Source organism: Hyperoodon ampullatus (genome assembly GCF_949752795.1).
Source record: "Hyperoodon ampullatus genome assembly, chromosome: 13".
Taxonomy (NCBI): Eukaryota; Metazoa; Chordata; class Mammalia; order Artiodactyla; family Ziphiidae; genus Hyperoodon; species Hyperoodon ampullatus.
Genome location: NC_136926.1, coordinates 62,630,758 through 62,657,100, shown reverse-complemented (window position 1 = coordinate 62,657,100; position 26,343 = coordinate 62,630,758). Strand labels below are relative to the sequence as shown.

The 26,343-nt window shown below is 41.2% G+C and overlaps 1 protein-coding gene across 1 annotated transcript in view; it reads left to right on the top strand.

Annotated features, from left to right (window-relative positions):
• The window catches only part of PSTPIP2 (proline-serine-threonine phosphatase interacting protein 2), a gene marked incomplete at its 3' end in the record, with an annotated part of 80,182 nt that overhangs the window by 36,292 nt on the left and 17,547 nt on the right, over positions 1-26,343 (top strand). The window contains exons 2-5 of the mRNA XM_079717630.1: positions 12,988-13,088; positions 17,916-17,993; positions 22,270-22,304; positions 23,705-23,811. Of these exons, the coding sequence (XP_079573756.1) occupies positions 12,988-13,088; positions 17,916-17,993; positions 22,270-22,304; positions 23,705-23,811 (321 nt within the window). The remainder of the gene's footprint in view (positions 1-12,987; positions 13,089-17,915; positions 17,994-22,269; positions 22,305-23,704; positions 23,812-26,343) is intronic.

The following is a 26,343-nucleotide window of genomic DNA, read 5'->3' as shown; positions in this document are numbered from 1 at the left end:
CAAAAGAAGCATTGTGATGTTCTGTAAAGTAGGACTAACAAATATACAGCATGTGAACGGTATAATAGGGCACCCTTTAAGATGACAGACAAGATGACAAATTCCTGAGGAAGAATTGTGGTGTTGGCATTTGCTGTCTTCTTGTATTTCTTTTTTTTTCTTACTTTTTTAACATCTTTATTGGAGTATGATTGCTTTCCAATGGTGTGTTAGTTTCTGCTTTATAACAAAGTGAATCAGCTATACATATACATATATCCCCATATCTCTTCCCTCTTGTGTCTCCCTCCCTCCCACCCTTCTCTAGGAGTTTTATAGTTTCTGGTCTTACATTTAGGTCTTCAGTCCATCTTAAGTTTATTTTTGTATCTGGTGTTAGAGAATGTTCTAATTTTATTCTTTTACATGTAGCTCTCCAGATGATTTTTCTTTCTGATTTATTAAAATGATTTATTAGGTTAATAAATTTCCTCATATTCAACCAAATTTTCATTCTTGGAATAAGTCCCACTCAGTCATGGTATAGTCTCTTCTTAATGTGGTAATGGATTTTTTTTGCTAATATTTTATTTAGTACTTTTTGATTAATATTCATAAATGATATTAGTAAGTTTCTTTTTTTATACTCTGTCAAGTTTAAGTATTATTTTATACTTGCTTTATAAAGTGAATTAATACATTGTCTTTCATTCCCGATCAATTTATGGACCTTAGGAATATGTTTTGTTCCCTGAAGATTCGGTAGAGTTCCATTCTCCTGTGAAAACATCCAGTTCTGTTGCTTTTTTCTGCTCCTTGATTACTTTCTCTGTTTCTTCTAAGGAAATTGGCCTGTCTCAGCTTTCTATCTCAAATGCTGTCAATTTTGGTAAACCGTATTTTCAGAATAGGCTAATCTGTTAGTTTTTTCTTCTAAGTTTGGAGTCATACTTAGAAAAAAATCTCTTACCTCAATAGTTAAAAAATATATACATTCTATATTTTCTTTATACATGTTTGTGATTTCCATGTTTAGATCTTTAATTCATCAGATATTTATTTTAGAGCGCTGTGTTAGAAAGGGCTCTATATTTAGTTTTTGGCAAAATGAACAGTCATTGTTACAATAATATTTATTGAACAAGGCATCAATTTCTTTCTGGTTGTAAATGCTTCCTTTATCATATATTAAATCCCCATACATACATAAGGCCATTCTGGACTGTTGTTTGTATTTTATTTACCTGATTATCAGTTCTAAATGTCATAACATAGTACTTTGAAAATTTTTGGTTATTTATACTGATTTTTGTATGGTAGGGTTAGTCTTCACTTATTCATCTTTTCAACATTTTAGGGTCTATTTTCATTCACTTATTCTTTTTAGGTTGTTTTTTTTTTCCCCAGAAAATTCTTCTTTGCTTTACTTATTTATTTTTTTAACATATTTATTGGAGTATAATTGCTTTACAATATTGTGTTAGTTTCTGCTATATAACAAAGTGAATCAGCTATATGTACACGTATATCCCCATATCTCCTCCTGCTTGTGTCTCCCTCCCACCCTCCCTATCCCACCCCTCTAGGTGGTCACAAAGCACCAAGCTGATCTCCCTGTACTATGTGGCTGCTTCCCACTACTATCTATTTTACATTTGGTAGTGTATATATGTCCATGCCACTCTCTCACTTCGTCCCAGCTTACCCTTCCCCCTCCCTGTGTCCTCAAGTCCATTCTCTGCATCAGCGTCTTTATACCTGTCCTGCCCCTAGGTTCTTCAGAACCTTTTTTTTTTTAATTTTAGATTCCATATATATGTGTTAGCATATGGTATTTGTTTTTCTCTTTCTGACTTACTTCACTCTGTATGACAGACTCTAAGTCCATCCACCTCACTACAAATAACTCAATTTCATTTCTTTCTATGGCTGACTAATATTCTATTGTATATATGTGCCACATCTTCTTTATCCATTCATCTGTTGATGGACACTTAGGTTACTTTCATGTCCTGGCTATTGTAAATAGAGCTGCAATGAACATTGTGGTACTTGACTCTTTTTGAATTATGGTTTTCTCAGGGTATATGCCCAGTAGTGGGATTGCTGGGTCATATTAGGTTGGTTTTAGAATGAACTTAAATTTAAAAAGAAATTCCATTAAGATTTTGACTGAAATTATTGTTATTTAGAAATTTATTTATTTATTTTGGACTGCATTGGGTCTTCATTGCTGTGTGTGGGCTTTCTCTAGTTGCAGTGAGTGGGGACTACTCTTTGTTGTGGTGTACAGTCTTCTCACTGTGGTGGCTTCTCCTGTTGTGGAGCACAGGCTCTAGGTGCATGGGCTTCAGTAGTCGTGGCACGCGGGCTCAGTAGTTGTGGCGCACGGGCTTAGTTGCTCCGTGACATGTGGGATCTTCCTGGACCAGGGCTCGAACCTGTGTCCTCTGCATTGGCAGGTGGATTCTTAACCACTGCACCACCAGGGACGTCCCTTGACTGAAATTATTTTAACTTGATAGGTTTATGTGGGGAGAATTGAATCTTTCCAATATTGGACTTTCCCATCTTGGACTAGGATATATTTCTAAATGTTTTGAGATCTTTGTGTTTTTTTAGTAATGTTTTATAGTTTTCCTTCAAAAAGACTTATTCCTAGGTATTTTATAGGTTTTATTGGCATTATGAATAGGATTTTGTATTTTAAACTACATTTTAAGTGGTTATTAGTGATATATAAGAAAACTGTTGATTTTTAAAAAAATATTTAATTCAGTTCCTAGCTTTTCACTTGACAATCTCTGGTTTTCAAAGTAGATAATTATATAATCTAAAAATAATGACAATTTCTGATATTTTTGCCTCTGTCTGGAGTAAGAAAGTGGGAAAGGTGTTATCCTGGATGTGGAGGGCATTTACAGGACTTGAGAATTGTGCAGAACCTTTTTTTCCTTCAATTTTTAGTGTGCAAGCTTTGATGGTGCTTAGGGACAGCACCCCATTGCTGTTCTGGTCTTTATGCCCTTGTGAGGAGCCTGCTGCAGGGTGGAGTCCTCACCAGCTGTGGCTCTGGTACAAAAGTCAGAGTTAGCTGCTCTGGGGCAGGGCACTGGCTGGGTTCCTGGTGTCCTACAGACACCCTCCCAGTATTTCCATGGCTACTCCAGTTTCAGCCCCTGCTGATTTGAGCTTGTGATTTTCTAGGACTTTGCTGGGAATGTTTGTGGACTTTCTTCTGTTTTGTGTAGTTTGGAATACTGGCTTCTGACCCCTGCCCATCTAGTCCTATCTGTTTTTTATATTACAGAAATTCCTACAAATGTGCACCTTCCTCATTGGGCCCTTTCCTATTTTTTGCTGTTGCTGTGGATCATTTTTTATTTTAGTGGGGCCTGGGAACAGATGAGAGAGAAACAAGACTTCAATTTGCCATCTTTAAGGGATGGATGTAGGGAGAAAGACTTCAGATTATAAAAGCAATGTAAGGATATTATAGAAAATGTAAAAAATACGGAAGCATGCTAAGAAGAGAATTGCTTTCAACATTTGGGTGCACATCCTTCTAGTCATTTATTTTCCTTATGCGGAGCTTTTGCATTGCACACTTTCTCAGGTTTATCTTTCACTTAAAGTATTTTCAGTTGAGTAGAGTTGCCTTTGTAATTGACCTGCTGACTTGACAGGAGGGACACTTAGACATGTGAAAATGTCAAGTGTGGATCCAGTCTAGAAGGAGCTGGGGCTGTGGGCTCGTAGAACAAGGCTGGCATGGGAACTGGGATGGGGTCTTATTCTTGCCTTCACAATCCATTATTATTGCTTAAGAGAAGGCTTAAGGGCATAACCATTGTAGTGACTTTGACTAGGTTTTTCCTGCCTGAAAATGGCAGTTTCCATATCCTTTGCTGAGGTATCCCTGACACCTTTCCAGCTGCTTCCTCAGATGACGACATACTTACTTTTGAATAGCTAACAGCTACATTTATTTCACTGTTGTCTGCTTTCAGTGGAAAAAAAAATTGTATTGTTCAAACACATATGCTTTTTTGTTTATGTGGCCTGGTCTTGAGAAATCTTGATGTGTCTGCCTTAATTCCTTTAGTTTGTGAAGCACTTGGTAAACTCAAAGCACATTATCTCATTTGGTCCTTCCAATATCCCCATTTTGTAGTCTAGTAAGGAGGGATTGAGCTACTTAGCTCCAAGTCATATAGCTTGTGTGTGGTAGAACCAGGGCTCAAACCCAAGTGTGGCGTTAAAGGCTGCGTATGTCCCATTTAGAACCGTAGGGAAGTAGGCTAACTGGCAAAAAGTTAGATTTGGTTCTTATCCTCAAACAAGAGAAGCTGTGTGGTCGAGTGGTTTCAGAGTACAGAACCACAGTTTCTTGTCCTGTAAAATGAAGATAATAATTATACTTATGTCATAGGATTGTTATAAGAATTAAGCAAAATGTCCCATGCAAAATACTTGGTATGCTCTTTGGAACACAGCAAACATTCACTGTATATTAGCCCGAATTATTAATATTAATTAATGATAATCAATCCATATCTACAGATAAGGTGAGTTTGATCCATTTGGTTTTACCTCTTCCAGTAAAAGAGATAGGAAACAAAGATCAATGTTGAGAACAGAGGGAGGTAAAATGAAGTCCTTGGTCTTTATCCCAAGTCTTCTGTTGCCATATAGCTTTTTTTTTTTTTTTTGGCGGTATGCAGGCCTCTCACTGTTGTGGCCTCTCCCGTTGTGGAGCACAGGCTCTGGACGCTCAGGCTCAGCGGCCATGGCTCACGGGCCTAGCCTCTCCACGGCATGTGGGATCTTCCTGGACCGGGCCACGAACCCATGTCCCCTGCATCGGCAGGCAGACTCTCAACCACTGCACCACCAGGGAAGCCCCTGCCATATAGCTTTTAATAAATAATGGAGATTTGAATAATATTCTTGGTTGAGAGTTCAGATCTTTCATTGTGGTTGGAGGAAGTGATAAGGAGAACTTCTTTTCCTTGTGTCTTATTTTCTCCAGCTGTAAACGTGGAAATAGCTCCTTTCTCACTGTGTTTATATGGAGCATACTGTGGTCCTTTAATGCAAAGTACAGTACATTAACATATCCCATGGCCAGTCTTCAAACAAACTCAACCTTTGTGTGTAATGCAAAGTCAGTGCCTTCTCCCCATTCTAAGCGGGCTCTCTGGGCTTCCAAAGGGCACCAATGCCAATTTGCATTTTTTACTCAAAATTGGAGGTTATAAAATCAAATGCAAACAATGGAGAGTCTTCCCTGGCCTCTTCTCCTCTGCATTTACTAACAGTCATTCTTTCCTGCCCCATTCTGCTGTGTTCTCTAGTTTCACGTGCAAGTTTCCTGCTTTCCTCAAAGCAGGAGCCATGATTGTTCTATCGTCTTTTGTAATTTCTATGGCAGCAGTTCTTAAACGGCATTACAGTCCTTGGAAGAGTGTAAGAAGTGGAGACTCCCCCAACCAGGGTTCAGAATCAGCAGGTCTCGGGTGAGACCTGGGGGACTGCCTGTTTACCAAGCTGCTTGGGTGATTCTGGCACAGGTGGTCCTTGGAGCCCACATCTAGAGAAACTGAAACCGTGTAGCAGATGCCATGATAGGATGGACGTGAGGTGCAGCACAGAACTGGATGTGGGGATGCTCTGGTGGTAGCACCATAATTCTGATGGTGGCTTTGGCGGCTGCAGGTATCTTTTGCTTCCCCTCTGCCTTCCCCTTCTGCCTAGTGGCCACATGGTAGAAAAGGTCTCTGGAAACAAGTTCTCAGAGGCCCCTGCAACATGAGCCTCAGGGCTGGGCAGGTAGGAGGAGTACATGTGCCTGAATTGAGGGAGACCAGACCTGAGTGTTAGGGGTGGGTTGGGGGAGCTGGCGGCAGTGGAGTTATGCTCCACCAGGCAGCCCACGGAGATTGCCTTCTCTGAACCCACAACGCCACCTGGTCTGGACTGGCCGCTGGCATCACAGCAAGACTGTTTTTATTATTCTTTGGATCACACAGCTCCTGGATGTGGCACACATGTGCTCATTGCTGGACCTGGCAAAATTTTTGTCTTAAAGAAATTTAAGTGGCTTTATTTATTTTTTTAATTAATTTATTTATTTGGCTGCATTGGGTCTTAGTTGCGGCACCCAGGATCTTCGTTGCAGCATGCAGTCTTCTCTCTAGCTGTGGCATGCGGGCTCCAGAGTGTGTGGGCTCAGTAGTTGTGGTGCGCAGGCTCAGTAGTTGCGGCATATGGGCTTAGTTGCCCCGCGGCATGTGGGATCTTAGTTTCCTGACCAGGGATTGAACCTGCGTCCCCTGCATTGGAAGGCGGATTCTTAACCACTGGACCACCAGGGAAGTCCCTTAAGTGGCTTTATGATTAAAATACTAATCCACTGATTAAAACTTGAATGCTATTTACCTCTTTATAATTTGAGCATTATTAAACCTGACCTTCTGGGTCTTTGGGAGGTTGCTGGGTGGGTGGATCTGCCCTTCCTTCTTTTTCATCTCCCTGCCTCACCCGGGACTCTAAGACCAGATCCATTTTCAAGGCTTATCTTCCTCTCTTCCTTCTAGTGACTGCCTCCCTCCCATTATTCTTCTGACTCCTAATCAATTTTTTTTGGCTTTTAATTTTTTGAGGTGTAATTTACATAAGATGAAGCACACAGATCGAGTTTTGAAAACTACATATTCCTGTACAACTCACACCTCTATGGAAAGATCTTGATTGGATGTGTTTCCATCATTCCAGGAAGTTCCCTCATGGCTCTTCCCAGTCCACCCTCAATTTCTCCCCTGACTCAGGCAGTCACTATTCTTACTTCTTTTACCATAGAAGTAAGTCCTAGAACTGCTTTCCTGTCCTAGAACTTCATATAAACTTCATGCAGTAAATACTTTTTGCATCTAGCATCTTTCATTAGCATAATGTTTTTGAGATTCATCCATGTTGTTTCAGTGTCAGTAGTTCTTTCCTTTTTATTGCTGTGTAGTATTCCATTGTATGAATATACCACACACTGTTTATCATCCATCGATTGTTAGGCATTGGGTTGTTTCCAGTTTGGGGCTATTGTGAATAAAAGTCCTATGAACCTTCTTGCAGAGGTCTTTTTGTGGACATATGTTTTTCTTTCACTTGGGTAAATGCTTTGGAGTAGAACTTTGGGTCATATGATATGTACATGTTTAGCTTTTTGAGAAATTCCCATTTTTTCAAAATGATTGTACCATTTTCACACTCCCAGAATGAGAGTTCTGATAGTTCAACATCCTTGCCTACATTCAATGTTGACTTTTTAATTTCAGCTGTTCTAGTGGGCATGAAGTAGATATCACTGTGACTTTAATTTGAATTTCCCTGTCACGTTAAGCAACTTTTCATGAGATTTTTGGCCAAAGGAATGTCTTTTATGAAGTGTTTATGAAGTTCAAGTATTATGCCCAGTTTTTATTGGGTTGCTTATATTTTTATTAATTTGAAGTTATTTATATGTTCTGGTTACGAGTCCTTTTTTTTTTTTTTGCGGTACGCGGGCCTCTCACTGTCGCAGCCTCTCCCATTGCGGAGCATAGGCTCTGGACGTGCAGGCTCAGTGGCCATGGCTCACGGGCCCAGCCGCTCCGCGGCACGTGGGATCTTCCCGGACCGGGGCACAAACCCGCGTCCCCTGCATCGGCAGGCGGACTCTCAACCACTACGCCACCAGGAAAGCCCACAAGTCCTTTGACAGACATATGTATTGTGAATATCTTCTCCCAGCATGTGGCTTGCCATTTGATTTTCTTAATAATCTCCTTTGATGAGCAGAGGTTTCTAATTTTGATGAAGTCCAGTTTTTCAGTTTTTTCTTTAGCAGTTCGTATTTTTTGTATCCTCTCTAGGAAATCTTTTCCTGCCTCAAGGCCTCAAAGGTATTTGCCTATACTAATTAACCAAAACTTTATATTTTGGTTTTGCACCTGAGTCTGTGACCCATCGCACATTAATTGTGTGTGCATTGTGTGCAGTGGAAGCAGTGGGGGCAGTGAGCAAAGACTCTTCTCTCCCCAGCTTTATGCAGTTGTCTCAGGACCACATGTGGAAAGGACTGTCATTTCTCCCACTGAATGGCTTTGACACCTTTGGGAAAGTCAATTGACATGAGTCTATTCCTAGGTTGTATTCTGTTCCATTGATCTACTTGTCTGTCCTCAGATCAGTACTGTACTGTTTGGATTACTATAACTTCCCTGCAAGTTTTGAAGTCAGGCGGTATGAATTCTCCAGCTCTTTCTTCTTTTAAAAAAACTTTTTATTCTAGGTCTTTTAATTCCATATAAATTTTAGGCTAACTGGCAAACTTCTACAGAAAAGACTTTTGGGATTTTCATGGTATTGTGTTGAATCTGTAGATCAATTTGGAGAAAATTGATGTTTTAACAATATTTACTCTTTCAATCCACAAACATGGTCTGCTTTTCTTTTCTTTTCTTTTCTTTTTTTTTTTTTTGCGGTATGCGGGCCTCTCACTGTTGCGGCCTCTCCCATTGCGGAGCACAGGCTCTGGACGCGCAGGCTCAGCCGCTCCGCGGCATGTGGGATCTTCCCGGACCGGGGCACGAACCCGTGTCCCCTGCATTGGCAGGCGGACTCCCAACCACTGCGCCACCAGGGAAGCCCCCTACCTTTATTTTCATTTCTTTCAGCAAAACATTGTAATTTTCAGTGAAGAAATCTTGTATTGTGTAACCTTTTAAGCATTTATTCCTGAATATTTTATATTCTTAATGCCATTTAAATGATGTTTAATTATTTTTTGCTACTGGTATATAGAAATGTAATTGATTTCTGTGTATTGACTTTGTGCCCTGCAATGCTGTTAAATTTATTAGTTCTAGTCATTTTGGGGGGTAAATTTCTGTGAACACAATCATGTTGTTTGAAAATAAAGGCAGTTTTACTATTTCCTTTCCAACAAGTGTGTTCTTTATCTTTTTCTTGCTTTATTTCCTCCTTTTCACCGTTAAGTTGTTAGCTCTAGGTTTCTGTAGATGTCCTTTGTCAGATTGAGGACATTGATAATTTGTGTTTTTTCTTTCTGTCTCTCTTGTTTTTTGGTCAACCCAGCTATAGGTTTTCTGATTTTATTAAGCTTTTCAAGGGACTACCTTTTGGTTTCATTAATCTTCTTTATTGTTTGTCCATTTATCTTTTTAAAAAATTAATTTATTTTTATTTATTTGGCTGCGCTGGGTCTTGGTTGTGGCACATGGGATCTTTGTTGCAGCATGTGGAATCTTTAGTTGTGGCATGCAGAATCTTTAGTTGTGGCATGCGAACTCTTAGTTGCGGCATGTGGGATCTAGTTCCCTGACCAGGGATTGAACCCGGGCCCCCTGCATTGGGAGCATGAGGCCTTAGCCACTGGACCACCAGGGAAGTCCCTGTTTGGCCATTTCTATTGTATTTCATTGTGTTCTACTATTTTTATTTCCTTTCTTCTAGTTACTGCAAATTTAAATTTGTTCTTATTTTCGTAGTTCCATAAAATGAAAGCTTAGATCATTAATTTTAAAAACTTTGTTTCTTTTCTAATATTAGCATTTGGAGCTACAAATTTCCCTATAGGAAGATTTTCCCTAGAGGAAAATTCCCTGTAGAAAAAGCACTGTTTTTCTGCATCTCATAAATTTTGATGTGTTTTCTTCACTGTCAATTGGTTTGAAATGTCTTCTGATTTCTCGGGTGAATCCCAGTCACTTTAAAAGACTCAATTTAAATGTTATGTCTTCTCTTTTCTGATGACTCTAGCCTATTTTCCTCTTTTCCATCTCATTCATTATATATTTTCTCTGTATAGTTTTATACTCTGTTTTAGTCTCTCATTTTTTTTATGCATACACATTTGTTTTATGTGTGTGTCTTTTACTGACTCCCAAAATGAACGATAGTCTCTTTGATTACAAGAACTCCATCGTATGCTGACTCTGTAAACTTTTTAGTACCTTGTCTGTAGTTGGCATACAATTAACAGACATTTCTTAAGCACCATTAATGTAGGAGCTATTATGGATGATAAAGGTTGGGTATAATCCAGATAAGCTTTAACTAATTTTTAACAGATATTAACTAATGACACAAAATAATATATAATAAAAGCCAAATGAGAGGAGATGTCATTAAACACTCCAGGTACTCTGAAGAGGAAGAGGAGACTGTAGGACAAACTATTTGAGGAGGATTTCAGAGAGGACTTGGGATTTGAAGTGGCCCTGAAACAGAGGTGGGATTTAAGTGAAGATGGAGGAAATGCCATTCCCACTGTGGGAAAACCATGTGCAATGGTCCTGAGGTATAAATGTACACTGCCCATTTGGAGGATGGGGAGAGACCATCATGGGAAAACTAGGGGACAGAAGTCAGGGCTACTGTGGAGCAGGATATGGAGTTATGGGTTTGGCATACTCATTTTTTTTTTTTTTTTTTTTTTTTGTGGTACGCGGGCCACTCACTGTTGTGGCCTCTCCCGTTGCGGAGCACAGGCTCTGGACGCACAGACTCAGCAGCCATGGCTCACGGGCCCAGCCGCTTCGCGGCATGTGGGATCTTCCCGGACCAGGGCACGAACCGGTGTCCCTTGCATCAGCAGGCGGATTCTCAACCACTGCACCACCAGGGAAGCCCTGGCATACTCATTTTTGATGGCAAATCTGCTGTGCCATCTTGGTGCTCATGCAGTTTTCTTTCCTGCTTGGCCCTCTTATTCTGCATCTGCCAGTCAGAGCTTCTCAGCAGTGCTTTCTGAGTAGCATGGGAAGGAGTTTCCAGGCCAAATCCCCTGCCTCTTTGCACTGGGACTTAGGCACTCTTTGTTTTCTTTTTGGAGATTTTCTTTCTTGGTTGCCTCTGGAGTCCAGTCACTCCTCTGAAGCAGCAGTTGTGGTTCTTTAAGGCTGGTGGCCAGGAGGCCTGGTGATTTGGTTTGTTTCCAGGAAATCTTGTTCTAGCTCCACCCTCCCTGCCCAGTTCAAAGAGCATCCACACCCTTAATTAAGAAAAAGGAAACCACGTTTTCCAAATGAATATCATAAAACAGAGAACCTAAGTGTACTTCTCTGGGAAGACCAAAGGACTTCTGTCTACAAACCAATATTGACATTGACCCTTTGTACCCATTCATTCCCTCATTCACTCAGGAGCCTTTGTTTTCATCGTTCTCTTCTAATGCATCTGGCTGGGAACACAATAGACATTTTCATCCCACAGAATTTTACTGTAGACCTTTGGTTTGCATAATCTTAAGCTAAATTTTTTGGGTGTGTGTGTATGTGTGCAGGACTGGTCTGAGGATTGGAAGAAGCTGCAGGCACTTGCAGTAGCATTGGGCCAACAAGGCTACTCACAAGGTGGGTAGCAAACAGCAAATTCAGAAGCTGGGCAGTCTGAGAGCCCAGAAGAGGGAGCATTAGGGCTACTCAGGGAAGGCTTCCAGAAACCTTGGGGATGGAGGAGCTGAATTTGGATTCAGGAGGGGATAATGTAAGCATCATCTTAGAGTTGCCACTGAGCACTGCATTTCAGGGGGCAGTTAGAAGCCTACCCCGCTGAGACAGAAGAGCGTGTGTGGAGGGGGTGGGTGGAGAAATGAAGCTTTGGTGGAGGCTCTTTCGTTAGGCTTCCCAAGGCCGAAATCTATGCTCAAACAGTAGCCAGAACCCATAGAATTAAATGTATTTCTAACTAAGATTTATTTGTATGCCCATGTGTAAAATTTATTATACTTATAATAATCCACTTTTTAAAATGCAGTGTGAGTTATGGCCAGTTAGGTTTCTGAGGTTGAAATCAGCCTCAGGCCTTGGTCCTGCTGGGTCTCTCGGGGACCCCTGTCTGCTCAGCCAGGCCATGAGGAGTGGCAGCAAATGGAATAGAGAAATTCTGCTTCTCTAGTGTCCAGGGCTGGGCAGAGACGTATCTTCAGGGGGTCCCAGCCCCACCCAATGGCAGAGAAGAACCTTCCTCAGCAGATGGAGGGTAGGGAGGCTAGGCTGGGGCTGGGTCAGTTCAAAGCTCCCCAGGGCACACCCAGTGGCAGCCTAACCAACCTCCCTAAGGGACTGGAGTCTGGATCAGACCACCTATTATATGCACTTGGGGGGTAGAAACCAGGAAACCAGCCGCATTAGGGGACACTTCAGGGGTATTCTTTAAAGCTCCTGATTTGTTGGTTTGGGGAGCTGAGGGGACTTTGATTTTTAAAATATACTGCATCTGGGACTACTGCTTTGGGAGACTCAGGCAGCTTCCTCCAACTCCAGAGCACGTAGTAGAATAAAATAAGAATAAATGGCTAGCTTAAAATTTAAAAAAATTCCTTTCCCCCAAAGTGGGGCCAGCCCATCGGGGCCTGCTGGCTGCTGGGCTCAGCTTCCTGCTACAGTGGGAAGCCGGCCTCCCTCTCCCAGTGCTGGGGACTGGCCCAACAGTGCCCTCGACCCTCACACCAGGCTTCTTGGCTTTGGGAAGAGATGTCAGGGTCAAGCTCTGTGATAGGTGTGAGGACACAGTGAACACTGTGTATCCCTGGTTAAAATGGACCTGTGGTGTAACTGAGTTTCCGCCTGTGGGATAGAGGGTCACTCAGCAGAAGGCTAGAAGGAGGCTCAGTTCCTGCTCCCTGCCTGGCCTGATCAGGGCATGTGGGGACGCAGGGAGGGGCCGCAAGCCCAGCCAGCTCCCTCATCCATGTGCCTCTCAGTCCTCTGTCACTTCCTTCCTGTTTCGTGGCCCTATAGTTTCATAATTTTAAAAACTCTTCCACAGCTACATGCACTCTGAACTTCTTCTATTTTGTCCTTTTTGGTCACATGTGCCTTGGAGTTAAGTGTTTCAGCAACTCCCCATGGCCAGCTTCCCCGTGTCCTGCCCTGTCCACGCTTCAGGCCTCAGGGCTGCCGTCACCGCACTCCCCGTCTCACACAGTGTTGTTTTTCTCACCAGAGTCCAGACATCCTCAGCAGCATTGGCTATGAGACCATCATCCAGCATCTGAACAATGGTCGCAAGAACTGCAAAGAGTTTGAAGACTTTTTAAAAGAAAGGTACATGTTTCTCTCTGAAGACAGAGGGTGGACAAAACACTCCCACACAGACAAGGACAGTTTAGTGGTTTTGTTTGTTTTTAATGGTCCACAAAACCCTCTGCTGTAAAGTTATGGAACGATCCCCAAGAAGTAAATGATATCTTTGTCCTAAAGCTCTTAGGAAGCCATTCAAGAGATAAGATTTATGAATGAAACAGCAAACAAAATATAATAAAATACTAAGTTTTGTGATACGTATGATACTGAAAGACCTCACGGGAGGGGGGAGCTTGGGACGACTGGCAAAAACGGAGGGCCAGCCTCATGGAGGAGGAGATCTTGAAGTGTCCCTTAACTCGAGGAAGAGATGGCTTTGGTCAGTGGAGGAACACCCAGGTGTCTATGGAAGGGCGGCAAGCAGGGCCTGTGCAGTGACAGGGAGGCAGAGCCTGGCTCAGAGACCACTGAGCTGCAGTGGTGGGAAAGATGCAGGGGCCAGTCGTGGTGCTCCGCAGGGTGGTGGGCATGGTGGTCTGGGGGGATCTGGCATGCTTTAGAGGATTCCCTCCCCTCCCCTTCTCTTCCCTTCCTTTCCTTTTTTTTTTTTTGCGGTACGCGGGCCTCTCGCTGTTGTGGCCTCTCCCCTTGCGGAGCACAGGCTCCAGACGTGCAGGCTCAGCGGCCATGGCTCACGGGCCCAGCCGCTCCGCGGCATGTGGGATCCTTCCGGACCGGGACACGAACACGTGTCCCCTGCATCGGCAGGCGGACTCTCAACCACTGTGCCACCAGGGAAGCCCAAAATGCATCCTTTTTTACAACTAGAGTCAGTTTCAGGTGTGTTTCACTTTACATTATCAGGAGCCGGCAAAAAATTTAGAAATAGAATCCAAGAGTAGAGGCCCAAGAAAACACAGGATTCTTGCTCAAGCTGTGGGAAGGTAATGTATAAGGTCAGAAGGGCATAAAAGAGAATTCACGCGCATGGTTTCAGAGCAAGTAGATAGGGTTGCCCACGGTACCAGGAGCAAGATGAACCCAAATGATGCAACAGCCATGCAAATTACCTCAGCCAAAGAAAAGGAGGGAGAGAGGGAGGAAAGAAGATATGAAGTCAAAAAGAGAAAAAGAACCAGGGCCCCAAACTCAAGAACAGATAGACAAAGCCACTTCAAGATCTGGGTAACTGATCCCAAGTAGAAAATTTACCAAAAGGGAATAATAAAAGTATTCAGAGAGAGAATCCAGGAAAAATTTCATGGAATGTAGAAGAACTAAATAGATCTGAAGGGTACATACTATAAACCAGGAAACATTGATACACAGTAATCAATATTGATTATGATTATTTAAGAATCAACATTAACATTCATCCTGGTTAAGTTATTTAATTAAAGAAAGAATACTTCAAGTATCTAGGAAAAATGAACCAAGTTTTTGAAATAGGAATGAGCAGCAGGGAATCCGGATGGCCTTGGGTTTCTCTTCAATGACAGAAGCCAATGGAACAAGTTCAGCAGAGTTCTGAGGGAAAGTTTAAGAACATTCATTACACCAGCGGGGTTGTCATTCAGATATAAAGGCCACACCATCATCAAAAAGTCTGCAAATAATAAATGTTGGAGAGGGTGTGGAGAAAAGGGAACCCTCCTACACTGTTGGTAAGGATGTAAATTGGTGCAGCCACTGTGGAGAACAGTATGGGGGTTCCTCAAAAAACTAAAAATTGAGTTACCGTATGATCCAGCAGTCCCATTCTGGAGCATATATCTGGAAGAGACGAAAACTCTAATTTGAAAAGATACATGCACCCCAGGGTTCATTGCAGCACTATTTACAAGAGCCAAGACATGGAAGCAACCTAAATGTCCATCAACAGATGAATGGATAAAGAACCTGTGGTACATATATACAACGGAACACTACTCAGTCGTAGAAAAGAATGAAATAATGCCATTTGCGGCAACATGGATCAACCTAGAGATTATCATACTAAGTGAAGTAAGACAGAGAAAGACAAATATCCTATGATAACACTTACAGGTGGAATCTAGAAAAGATAAAAATAAACTTATTTACAAAACAGAAACAGACTCACAGACGTAGAAAGCAAACTTATGGTTACCAAAGGAGAAAGGTGGGGGGAGGATAAATTAGGTGTGTGAGGTTAACAGATACACACTACTATATATAAAATAAGTAAACAATAAGTACCTACTGTATAGCACCGGGAACTATATTTGATATCTTGTAATAACCTGTATTGGAAAAGAATCTGAAAATAACATATATAGATACATGTATATGTATAACTGAATCACTTTGCTGTACGCCCAAAAGTAACACAACCTGGTAAATCAACTATACTTCAATAAAAAGTAAAAAATAATAATTTCAGATATGAAGGCCACAGGAAAATGGTTTCAAATATGAAAGAACTCAGGAAATACTGATGCCCTCCCTTCTGAGCCATTTTGGCAAAAGATCACAAAGTGATGAAATTCAGCCAGAAGATCACAAAGTGAAGAAATGAACCAAAATACAAATCTTAGGGATGGAAAAGCTATGGTAATAGGACTGGGGGTGAGCATCACATCCATTTTCATAAATAGTTAAGACTAAACAACTGGGGGAATTATGACTGGAGAACAGCGTGTGTTATAGACACAAATGAAGTAAAAATAATGTAAACATTGTCAAGGAGGAGGTGGAGGTACGATAGTGCTAATCATCTCATCCTTTCACGGGCGGCTATCAAACATCTGAAACTGTCTAAAACTGAAATAGGTCATTAAAATATTTTAATGTCTCAATCCCCTTAATTATTTTCATAAACTCCTTTTTAGCTTTAGGAGGATATTTTAGGAATTAATTTTTCCTGTGGCAAAGAAACAATTATTTGAAATTCAGCAATTCCTTCAGCTTCCTTTCAGTTTTCTTTTCTTCTGTGAAATTTAAATAAAATCAGGCTTAATGCTTTATTTTTAAATAGCATGTAGAATATAGTCTCATTCTTTTAAAATTACTCATGCCTGTCTGTCCATCCTTCCTGCCTGCGTATCTGCATAAAGAAATGTCCATTACAATCATCACCTGGTGTTAATACTAATTATTTTTAGTTGGTGGAATTTTGGACAGTTTGTTGCTTTCTTCTATGTATTTTTCTTTTTCCTTATTTTTGAATAATGAGCATGTATCATTTTAACAAAATGGATAAGGTCATTATTTAGAAAGGACAGATGAGAGTGGGAGAAACTTTATAACATGTAAGAATAAGTATTGATATTCATAATAAAGAACTTCTACAAAATAATAGGAAAAAGGTAAAACACTCAGTTAAAAAATTGGGATGATATAAGTAGGTAACTCATAGAAGAATATATACAAATGTCCAATAAATATATAAAATGCATAATCACACTAGAAATCAAGGAAAAGCACATTAAAATGAGAGTTTTTTTTAACCTCTGTCACTAAAGACTGGTAATAATTAAAAAGGAATGATACTATCCAGTGTGGGGGAGGGTTTCTGGGAATGGGACTCTTACACACTTTTGGTGGGAATATAAATTGAGAAGGCTTTTTTGGAGGGCGATTTAGCACTGTTTTCCAAAATTTAAAACACATATTCCTCTGATCTAGTAAATCCACTTTCTCAGAAGTCCTAGCCTAGAGAAACATTCTCAGAGATGCCCATGAATATCTGTCTGAGGATGTTCATTTAGCTTTTTTTGGCAGTAGTGAAAAAACAAATAGGGTGACCCTGAACTGTGGAAAACTCCATATTATGAACATGGTGGTTAGCATGTACTGGTAAGGAAAGATCTATATGATGTATTTATTACTAGGTGAAAAACAGAACAGCAAATAATAGAATGATCTCAATTATGTAACCATAAAAAGTTGTGTATTTGTGAGATGTAGGAATGTAAATGCAGAAAAAGGACTGGAAAGGTACATACCAAGCTTAGCAGTGGCTCCCTCTGGGGAGAGGAGTGGGATTGGGGGTTAGCGTGAAGGGAGACTTTTTGTGTTTTATTCCATATGACTTTGTGTTGTGTGAATCTTTTGCAGTGAGAATGTATTCATAATATACTTTTTTTTTTAAATTTGAAGAAAGTGGGGTAGATGAGCTTAAAGGCCCATAACCTGATAGTATGGTTTAGATAAAGCTGGGGCTGGGACACAAAGTGGAGATGGTGTCAAAGGGCCATGAGGCTAGGGGAAGGGGGGAAGTGGGGGATGTTTTGTGCTTTACGCAGACCTGTGCCACACCGAGTAACAAGCAGATGTTCTTGTGAAACATGCCAACTGCAGGGTTTATATTCTGAAATTCCTCTCTCTTTGGTATGGTTTAGCTGTGTATTTGAGTTGACTATGAATGAGGAACTCTATAGGTTGGTTAAAGGATACTCTTAGAGAAGATGGGAGGGGTGGGCCTTAGGATTGCAGCATTTCGTGGAAATATCTTTTACTCCACTTAAAAAAGATATATTTTATATCTATATAGATTTATATAGATTATTTATATAAATTATGGATCATAGTTTTGAAAATTATTCTGTAATGTGCTAGCCAGTATTGGTCAAGGGGCCATGCTTGGTTTGGCTTTAATATTCAAGCTAGAGACTTTTTGCTGGAGAAGAACACCTTAGAGATGAAGGCCACTGTTCTTTTACAGTTCTTCCTGGTTCTGTAGAGGGGAGTTTCACATTTTAGAGAACTGTGTCATATCTGAGCTTCTACTGTCAAGGGTACAGTTTTGCCTTCAAGGGAAGTGCCATGTGTCTGAAATAAGAATCAGCCCTGAGAAGGACTAATAACCCTCTTTTATGTTCCTCTTAGGGCATCAATTGAAGAGAAATATGGCAAAGATCTGCTCAGCCTCTCTAGGAAAAAGCCATGTGGACAGTCTGAGACCAAGTAGGTGCCACATTTCTTTCTGGTTTCTAGGTTGGCTGATACCACTCAGGAGCCCCCAACACTTAAGCAGGCAGAGCTGGCCAGTAGGGTGAAGTGTGTTGGGTGAAAAAAATTTTTAATTTTTTTTACATTTCCAGTTGTGAAAAATATATAAAAAAATAGAAAGAAAGCTAAAATGAATTATGAAGCCATAACCCATTATTAATATTTTCTAAATTTTCCTTGAAGACCTTTCCTATGTATACTTTTATAGGTAGAATTATACATAATTTTATGCTAGAAGTTTAATAGAGAGGGTATTCTTGTTTTATTTATATGTATATATATATGTGTGTATGTGTGTGTGTGTGTGTGTATAAACCACACCCATAGTTTGTGATAGCTACAAGAGACTCTCTTTGCACTATTTCATAGTCCTCACGACCAGTGTGAGATTCCTTTACCACAATTATTTATTCTTCCATCATTCATTGAATACTCTGAGGGTACAAAGATGGCCAGACACGGTGCCTACTTTAGGAACACACTCCCTCGTATACAGGGCTGGCTTCATGGGCAGTCATATAGGATCTCACACACAGATAGGCTTCATAATTGGTTTAACGCTCTTTGCTGTCACTATTTGAAATTCTTAGTGATTTATAAACAAGGGGTCCTACATTTTCATTTTGCAGTGGACCTCACAAGTTATGTAGCCAGTCCTACTCACATGGAAATTTCTAAATTCCTTCTCTAGCATAGCATACTGAGGAAGACTAGGGGGAAATTGTTTAGGCAGACCTTTGAAGATCTCTGCAGATATAATCACACCTCATGCTGACATGCACACTGCTTTGGCTGTGCTGTAGACAGCTGCAGAGACACGCTGAGGTCTGTGTCCCCTCAGAGGTAGTACTGAGAGCAGACAAGACATTGCCCTTCCCCTTCTCTTCTCTTGATCCTAAGACACACACACACACACACACACTCACTCATCCCAGACTACAAAGTACTGGATTATTGAGGAGGAGGAAAACATTGGGAGATATTTAAAATATTAACAGTTACATAAACCTTAAAAACTTGTTACCCTCAGACATAGGACATTAGTACAAGGAGAATTTATTGATTATATTCTATATATTTTTGATGTTTTAAATGAAAAAATTTAAAACACACTGAAAAGTAAAAAGACAAACGTAATGAATGGCTGTGAATCCATTACCCAGATTTAACAATTATTCATACTTGTCATATTTTCTTAATGTAGTTTTCTGGTGGATTTAAACCTGGAGTCAGCTATTTTTCCAAATATTTCTCCAGGTTTTCCTTTCATGATTAATCATATTTAGAGATGAAACTCTGAGTTCTAGTGTTGGTCATTGTCACAGAGGTGTCACTGTTTCTAGGCTCTTTCAGGGGACAGATTTTAAAAGCCTGAGTTCATATTGATATTTCCAATTCTAATTAACTTTACAGTTCACTTAACTTCTTTCATTTTATATTTATTTCCTCTTGCACTGAAAAATCTTGGTTCCTGACAATATTAGCAGAATTATTTGCTTTATATGACAATATATAGTAAAATGTTTCAAAATAATAATATTAAACTGCTACTAACAATAAAACTTCTGATTGAAACTTAACATTTCTTTGCAGTTCTTTTCGCAGTTCTTCTTGACCTTATATCCCACTAAGAACACTGTGTTCTAAGGTCATATAAAATACTATTTTCTCTGTGTGACTATGTAAACAGTTTTATATATAGTTAAGTTTGTTTGTTTTCAGTTTTAAGGATTATTTTCTTTTCCTGCTTGGTTTAGTTTCTTTTTTGAATACGTAAAACATTTCTGTGTTCGAGGTCAGAATTGCATAGAATTAGGTAGGTTTCACTGTCATTCAAGGAGGCTTTAGATACTTTCAAGGAAGATTAGTGGGTCAGTTGATCCAAAAACTTGTTTATTCATAGAGAAGCATAAGCCATTTGGGAAGATATCCAAAAAAATTTTAGGTGATGTGATGGAAAATAGCCATGTTCTCTCACATAGTACTTCTTGAAAAATATATTTTGCAGAATGAGTCTGATCCAAAGTGATATTTCTTGCACATTTGACTTAAACTTGGTAAATTCATTAAGAGACTATAGCGCCATTCTCTTCTGTGACGAAAGCCCGTCAGTTTTCCTTCTAAGAATTCCTCAGAGAGGAAGGTGCAACAGGATATGAGACCTTGGGACTGTGTTTCCAAGGTGGAAGTGAAAGGCCGTTCAGGTACTACTGTTTTTGTCACCTCCAGGATGATCTTTAGGAAGGTGCCCTAGATGAGAGTGCGGGACTCTGTTTGTCCAGGGACTCAATAGGATTTTTTCACCTCATCGACCACTTGGAGAGACTTCCACTTTCTGATGGGCCCTGTTAGGGTTTAAGGCCAAAGTGCTTATTAAAAGGTGGCAGAATATTTTCTTTTCCCACAGTTAAGGAGAACACCAGGGAGAAGAGGGCATGGACGTTGCGAGAACACCATCCCCAAGGTTCAGATTCTATCCTCAGATTGTCGTCACGTTTTGGACATGGGAAACAGCAATAAAGTGATGGTGTGGGACAACAAAGCTGATGACAAACCAAAGGGAGTTTGGGGCTGCTATGTTAGTGGCATTTTAGGCAGTCACTTAGGGTGGGAGAAAAATTTTAGACCCTGAACAGACTTTATCTCTAAGTCACTTTCCAACTCCACAACTCACTATGGGGAAGACTTCCAGTTGTATCTGCAGCCATAGCCATCTTTCTCTCTCACTAATTCCAGTCAAAAGTCTGCTCTCCAGTGGGGCTCAGTCATCCTTCTGGGCCACTTGTGCATTTGTTTGGATATGGACACTTTTCTAGTGCATTGCATTCCTTGAAAAATTGTATCATAAGATGGATAAAGTGTATGGAGACTGTGCAGTTATGTTTTTTTGCTCAGTGTGTTTGTAATAACTGGGAATGTTTACGTGAGAAAAGGCAGGGAGAAATAAGAACGCTTTGTTTTGGGACAAATAAACAGAGTGAGAAAAATGAGGTGTAGCTAAAAGAAGGGGCCAGCTGGAAGATACAAGGGTTATTAGTTTGCAAAATAGCAGAACTTGCCACCTACATATATACAAATAGAATATGATCCATGATCCCATGCTGTTGTGGCTAGGGGCTGGGGGACCATGATTTCACTAAGTCCCATTCCTTCTTGAGTGGGTGGAGTGAGCCCAGTGAGATATGCTTCCATGAAGACGGCAGTGAGCAACAAAATCCCCAGGGCCACTTCACCTTAAAAGGAAGCTTTTTTTTTTTTTTTGCGGTACGCGAGCCTCTCACTGTTGTGGCCTCTGCTGTTGCGGAGCACAGGCTCCGGACGCGCAGGCTCAGCGGCCATGGCTCACGGGCCCAGCCGCTCCGTGGCATGTGGGATCCTCCCGGACCGGGGCATGAACCCATGTCCCCTGCATCGGCAGGTGGACTCTCAACCACTGCGCCACCAGGGAAGCCCTAAAAGGAGGCTTATTAAGGAAGTGTAGGATGGGGGTGAACTAAAACCATGGGCAAGGGCGAGCTATAAGGGAGGAGGAGCCATGGGTTATGAGGGAGAGGAGGGGGGAGACTGAGAGAAGGTACGAGAAATGAGTTATGGTCTTCTCCACAGAAACTGTGAGGTAAGAAATGTGTCTTGTTTTAAGCTGCTAAATTTGTGGTAGTTTGTACATCAGTGGTAGAACACTAAATCAGTGTGTTTAATGTCTGTCTCCTCTGTTAAGACTCTTAAGTCTGGGACAATATCTGTCTTGTACTGTTGAATCACCAACATCTGATGCAATGCCTTGGCCCATAGTTTATGTGCAGTAAGTATGTGTTGATTGAAGAATGGATGAAAAAGGAGGTGATCAGGAGCCACAGTTTGAATCCTTCCTTTATGTATTCATATTTCTAATTACCATACTTTAAAGAATGACTCGTATTCTTATGAGAAAGGGACCATAACTCCCATATTATTGTTGGGAGAAATGAAGCATAAAGAATTTTGGCATCTGGCTCCACCCAGGTGGACACTGAAGCATTTATGATGCTTGTGCCTGGGACTGAAAAGGTAAGAGAGAGGAAACTGGGCTGAAGAAGTCTTGATCTTTTGGTGTCTTCTCAAGCTCCCAGGCAAAGATCAGACCATAGGCTATCAGTTAAGATGAGGACTGGGAGAAACATACAATGGCATTATAATAAGGTTATACAGCCAACTTCCAGAACTGAAATCATATATGTGCTTTTCTTTTAAGCACCCTGAAGCGGGCCCTTGACGCCTTCAAGCTGCGTAAGTGATTTTTTAAAAATGTATTTGCTGTCTTTGGCAAGCTCCGTGTGTGTCATCAAAGGTGGGTTTTAATTTGAACAGCAATCTCATACTGGGTGAAAAAAAAAAAAATCAGAGCAACTCCTAAGGTGAAGAATAGCCCTTCAGAGTTGAAATGAGCTGGAGAACCGTCCACACTTGCACGTTATGATGTACATTTGACTTACTTAGGGCAGGGGTTCTCACACTGGAAACTCAGGGTGAGGCCCTGGCACTGATCTTCCGGGGGGTCCTGTCCAGTTCTAGTATTCCCTGGGCCTGTTACTCAGAATTTAAGACTTTAAGTCCTTCTGTCCTTCATGCTTCCAAGCTAAGGACTTTAATGTGGCACAGTATGTGCTTAACATGTTTCTGTAGCTAGTTGAGTGGTTCTAGACATCTTTCCATTTCAGTTCATGCAGATCTGTCTCACTCTTACATTTAAAATATTTTTATTCACCAAAATGCCACATTTCCTCCAGAAAGGTGATACTGATTTTTTCCCCATGCTTGCCAATACGAAGAATTTTTACACTTTAAAAATTTTGCCAAACTGAAAGGTAAAAAGTGATAGTTTTCGGGGTTTTAAAGCTTTGTGTTTTTTCAGTAGTTTTAAGGCTGAATACGTTTTCAAATGTTTACTGGCTAATTGGACAATCTTTTAAAAAATTTCATGTTTTTTAACCATTTAAAAAATACTGGAATATATATATTTATTTTGATTTGTGAAAGCCCTTTGTTACATAAATTGCAAATATTTTTTCCAGTTTGTCATGTACCTTCCAACCTTGTTCAAGGTTATTTGACACATACACAAGTTTAAAATTTTTTTCTTAGGTCAGATCTGTCAGTCTTTCTAGCTTTAATGCCATCTTCAATTTGTTTTCTTAGAACAAGAAAGATAAGCATTTCGGTTTTTCTATTAAAAAAGTAAGCCATGCTTATTACAAAGAAAATAAAGGGAAAAACACCAATAATCTTTCTATCCAGAGATAAATTTCTTATGGGCTCATGAGGTGTTAGAGATGGAAAGAACCTTAGAGTCATGTAATGAGAAATAGGATCGAATTTGAAATTGTAGTGGGTTTAGTAATGTATGCTAGCATGCAAGCTCCATGAGCTTCTCCCTGGCCCTGGGCATACACTAGGTTAGTAGCAGTTAGTGGTAGGAAGCTAAGCTAAAGGTTTGCCAGCTTGGTCTTGGTGGCCAGGGCAATGCTGGACACATGGAGGGGCTCAATAAATGTTGGTGACCAAGTGAAGCAGGTTAACTTTACCACTTGCCCTAGCATTTTGTATGTATTTTAACTTTCTGTATAGTTTCTTTGGTTTGAATTCAGACATGTGTAGATCTTGTTTATTTTTTTAAATGCTTTTTGCAGAAGTAGACAGTGTGGCACAAAGTCACATTCAGCTTGCACAGACTCTAAGAGAAGAGGCCAAGAAGATGGAAGAATTCAGGGAAAAGCAAAAGTTGCAGCGAAAAAAGGTTGGGTTTACGTATGTGTTAAGATGTTGCCATTCTTCCAGCAGAAAATTCCAGGCTTGTTTGTTCATTAAACTCCTTGACCCATTTCCTACCCTCAAGCACCCACACTCTCCTTTTAACCTATGAGATTATTTACTGGGAACCATACGGGCACTCAGTCTAGATGGTGATGCCTCTGTGCCCATTTGCACGTTAGGGCAGTTCTTTTTTAATTGTTGTAAGAGTCAGGGATCCAGCCTGCTTTCCTCTTCTTTTTATATCTGCTCCCACTGTTTAAACTATGACTGGAAAGGGGAACCCTTCTGTCTTCATAAGGGTCTAGCATGTGCTACCAAGGTGGTAGGTTCTCAGACTACACTCTTCCTCCTGGACAAGGCAGTAAGGGGAGGATAAGAAGTGGAGGGGACCCATGTTCCCCCTGGAGACCATAATGTCATCCAACCATCCTATTTTACAAATAGGGAAACTGAGGCCCTGGGAAATTCAAGTCTTTTTGGCCTCAAAGCAGATGTTTACAGGCTCTTTTTCATTGATAGGATTTATTCTGGCCAATTATATGGAAGGAGATGGGAGTGAACAAGAGTTAATAAAACTGGTAAACATTTGGGAAGTTATAGGCATCAAGAAAAGAAGTCCAGGGCTTCTCTGGTGGTGCAGTGGTTGAGAGTCCGCCTGCCGATGCAGGGGACACGGGTTCGTGCCCCGGTCCGGGAAGATCCCACATGCCGCGGAGCGGCTGGGCCCGTGAGCCATGGCCGCTGAGCCTGCGCGTCCGGAGCCTGTGCTCCGCAACGGGAGAGGCCACAACAGTGAGAGGCCCGCGTACCGCCAAAAAAAAAAAAAAAAAAAAAAAAAAAGAAGAAGTCCAGATTTATATTAAAGTGTTCCTTAGACTAGACCACTGTTCTGACTTCCTTCTGTTTTGTTCCTAAAAGACTTGTACATTCAGGTTGGCCTGGCAGCCAGATAGGGCCCTTCCAGAACTTTTACATTTAAGTAATTAATTAATTAAATTTGTTGGCCACACCAGAAGCACGGAGTCTTAACCTCTGGACTGCCAGGGAAGTCCCCAGAACTTTTTTTAACATCTGGTCTCCAGGGTTGGAATGAACTTCACGTGGGGGATAAGCTCTTCCCTATTTGGCATCCGAACATTCCCACCCAGGTCTCTCCAGACAGCTCTGCATGGACTTTTTGGACAGCTTTCTTCATCTTGGCCCTTTACTGTCTGGAAGTCTGCAGTGTGTATTCAGTAAACAGCTGGCTCTACCCCTACCTCCATCTCAGCAACTTTGCCTGTGGTTCTAAATCAGAGTCTAATTCCAGCTTCCTTGGTGGCCACTTGGCATTCAGAGCGGGTGGCAGTATCTTAAGAGCCTGACTGCCTTACATATATTGACCTTTTATGAGCCGCTCTTACTGCTATACCTCTTATAGGAAGGAAGGGTAGAAACCAACCATTAAGGAACACCATGTCAGGTGTTTTCACACAAACTCAAGCTTCATGTGTGAGGCTTGAGGGGGTGCATCTGACCTAAAGTACTTTTCAGAGAAAAAATAATATGTGTATTACACCCATCTACTGGATGGTCAAACTCTTTTTGGCTGACATTGCCAGCCCTACCTGCCTCTCCAAAGGATTTACAATTTTTCAGAAGCAAAATGCCTTAGACAACCAGAGTCTATGCACACATGATTTCCCCTAAGAGGAGAAGAGGGTCATTTCCTCACATTCTTTTTTTTTTTTTTTTTTTGCAGTATGTGGGCCTCTCACTGTTGTGGCCTCTCCCGTTGCGGAGCACAGGCTCCGGATGCGCAGGCCCAACGGCCATGGCTCACAGGCCCAGCCGCTCCGCGGCATGTGGGATTTTCCCAGACCAGGGCACGAACCCGTGTCCCCTGCATCGGCAGGCGGACTCTCAACCACTGCGCCACCAGGGAAGCCCTCCTCACATTCTTAAGTGCCCTCGGTTGCCTTAGTTATTTCAGGGAGAGTTTTGCTAAGTTTGCAAGGCTTCTGAAACTTCCCTTCCTAGCAGGTTACAAAGACCAAGTTCTCGCAGCCAGAAGAACTGTTTTGAATTCTCTTAAGCAACAGAGGCGCCTGGGCTCATTCCACCACTGTCATCCAAGTTCCCTATATTGTGTGCTCTCAAGAGCAGGAAAACACTTTCTGAGCTTTCTTTGCAGAGTCCGAAGTTCATTAATAAATTTGTAATTACTTGTGTCGCAATGAACTCTGGGTTGTTCCACTTCTGTATGGATACTTTTTTTTTTAAAAAAAGCAAACTTTTGGAGAAAATGTGTTAGTGTTAACTTCTAGTTTTCACTGGTCAAAGCCTGCATGCGCTGGTCTCTCACTTCTTGAAAATTAAGCCATTTCCAGGAAATCCATCAGTTAGTTTCTTTTAGCAAACTGGGATGGGGGAGGTGCAGATGGAATGGCTGGTAGAAGTTTTGGTGAACTCACTTACAGAACTACTGTTTTCTGAGGGTGGTAACCAATGCGGCCATGGCCATCTCTCCCCCACA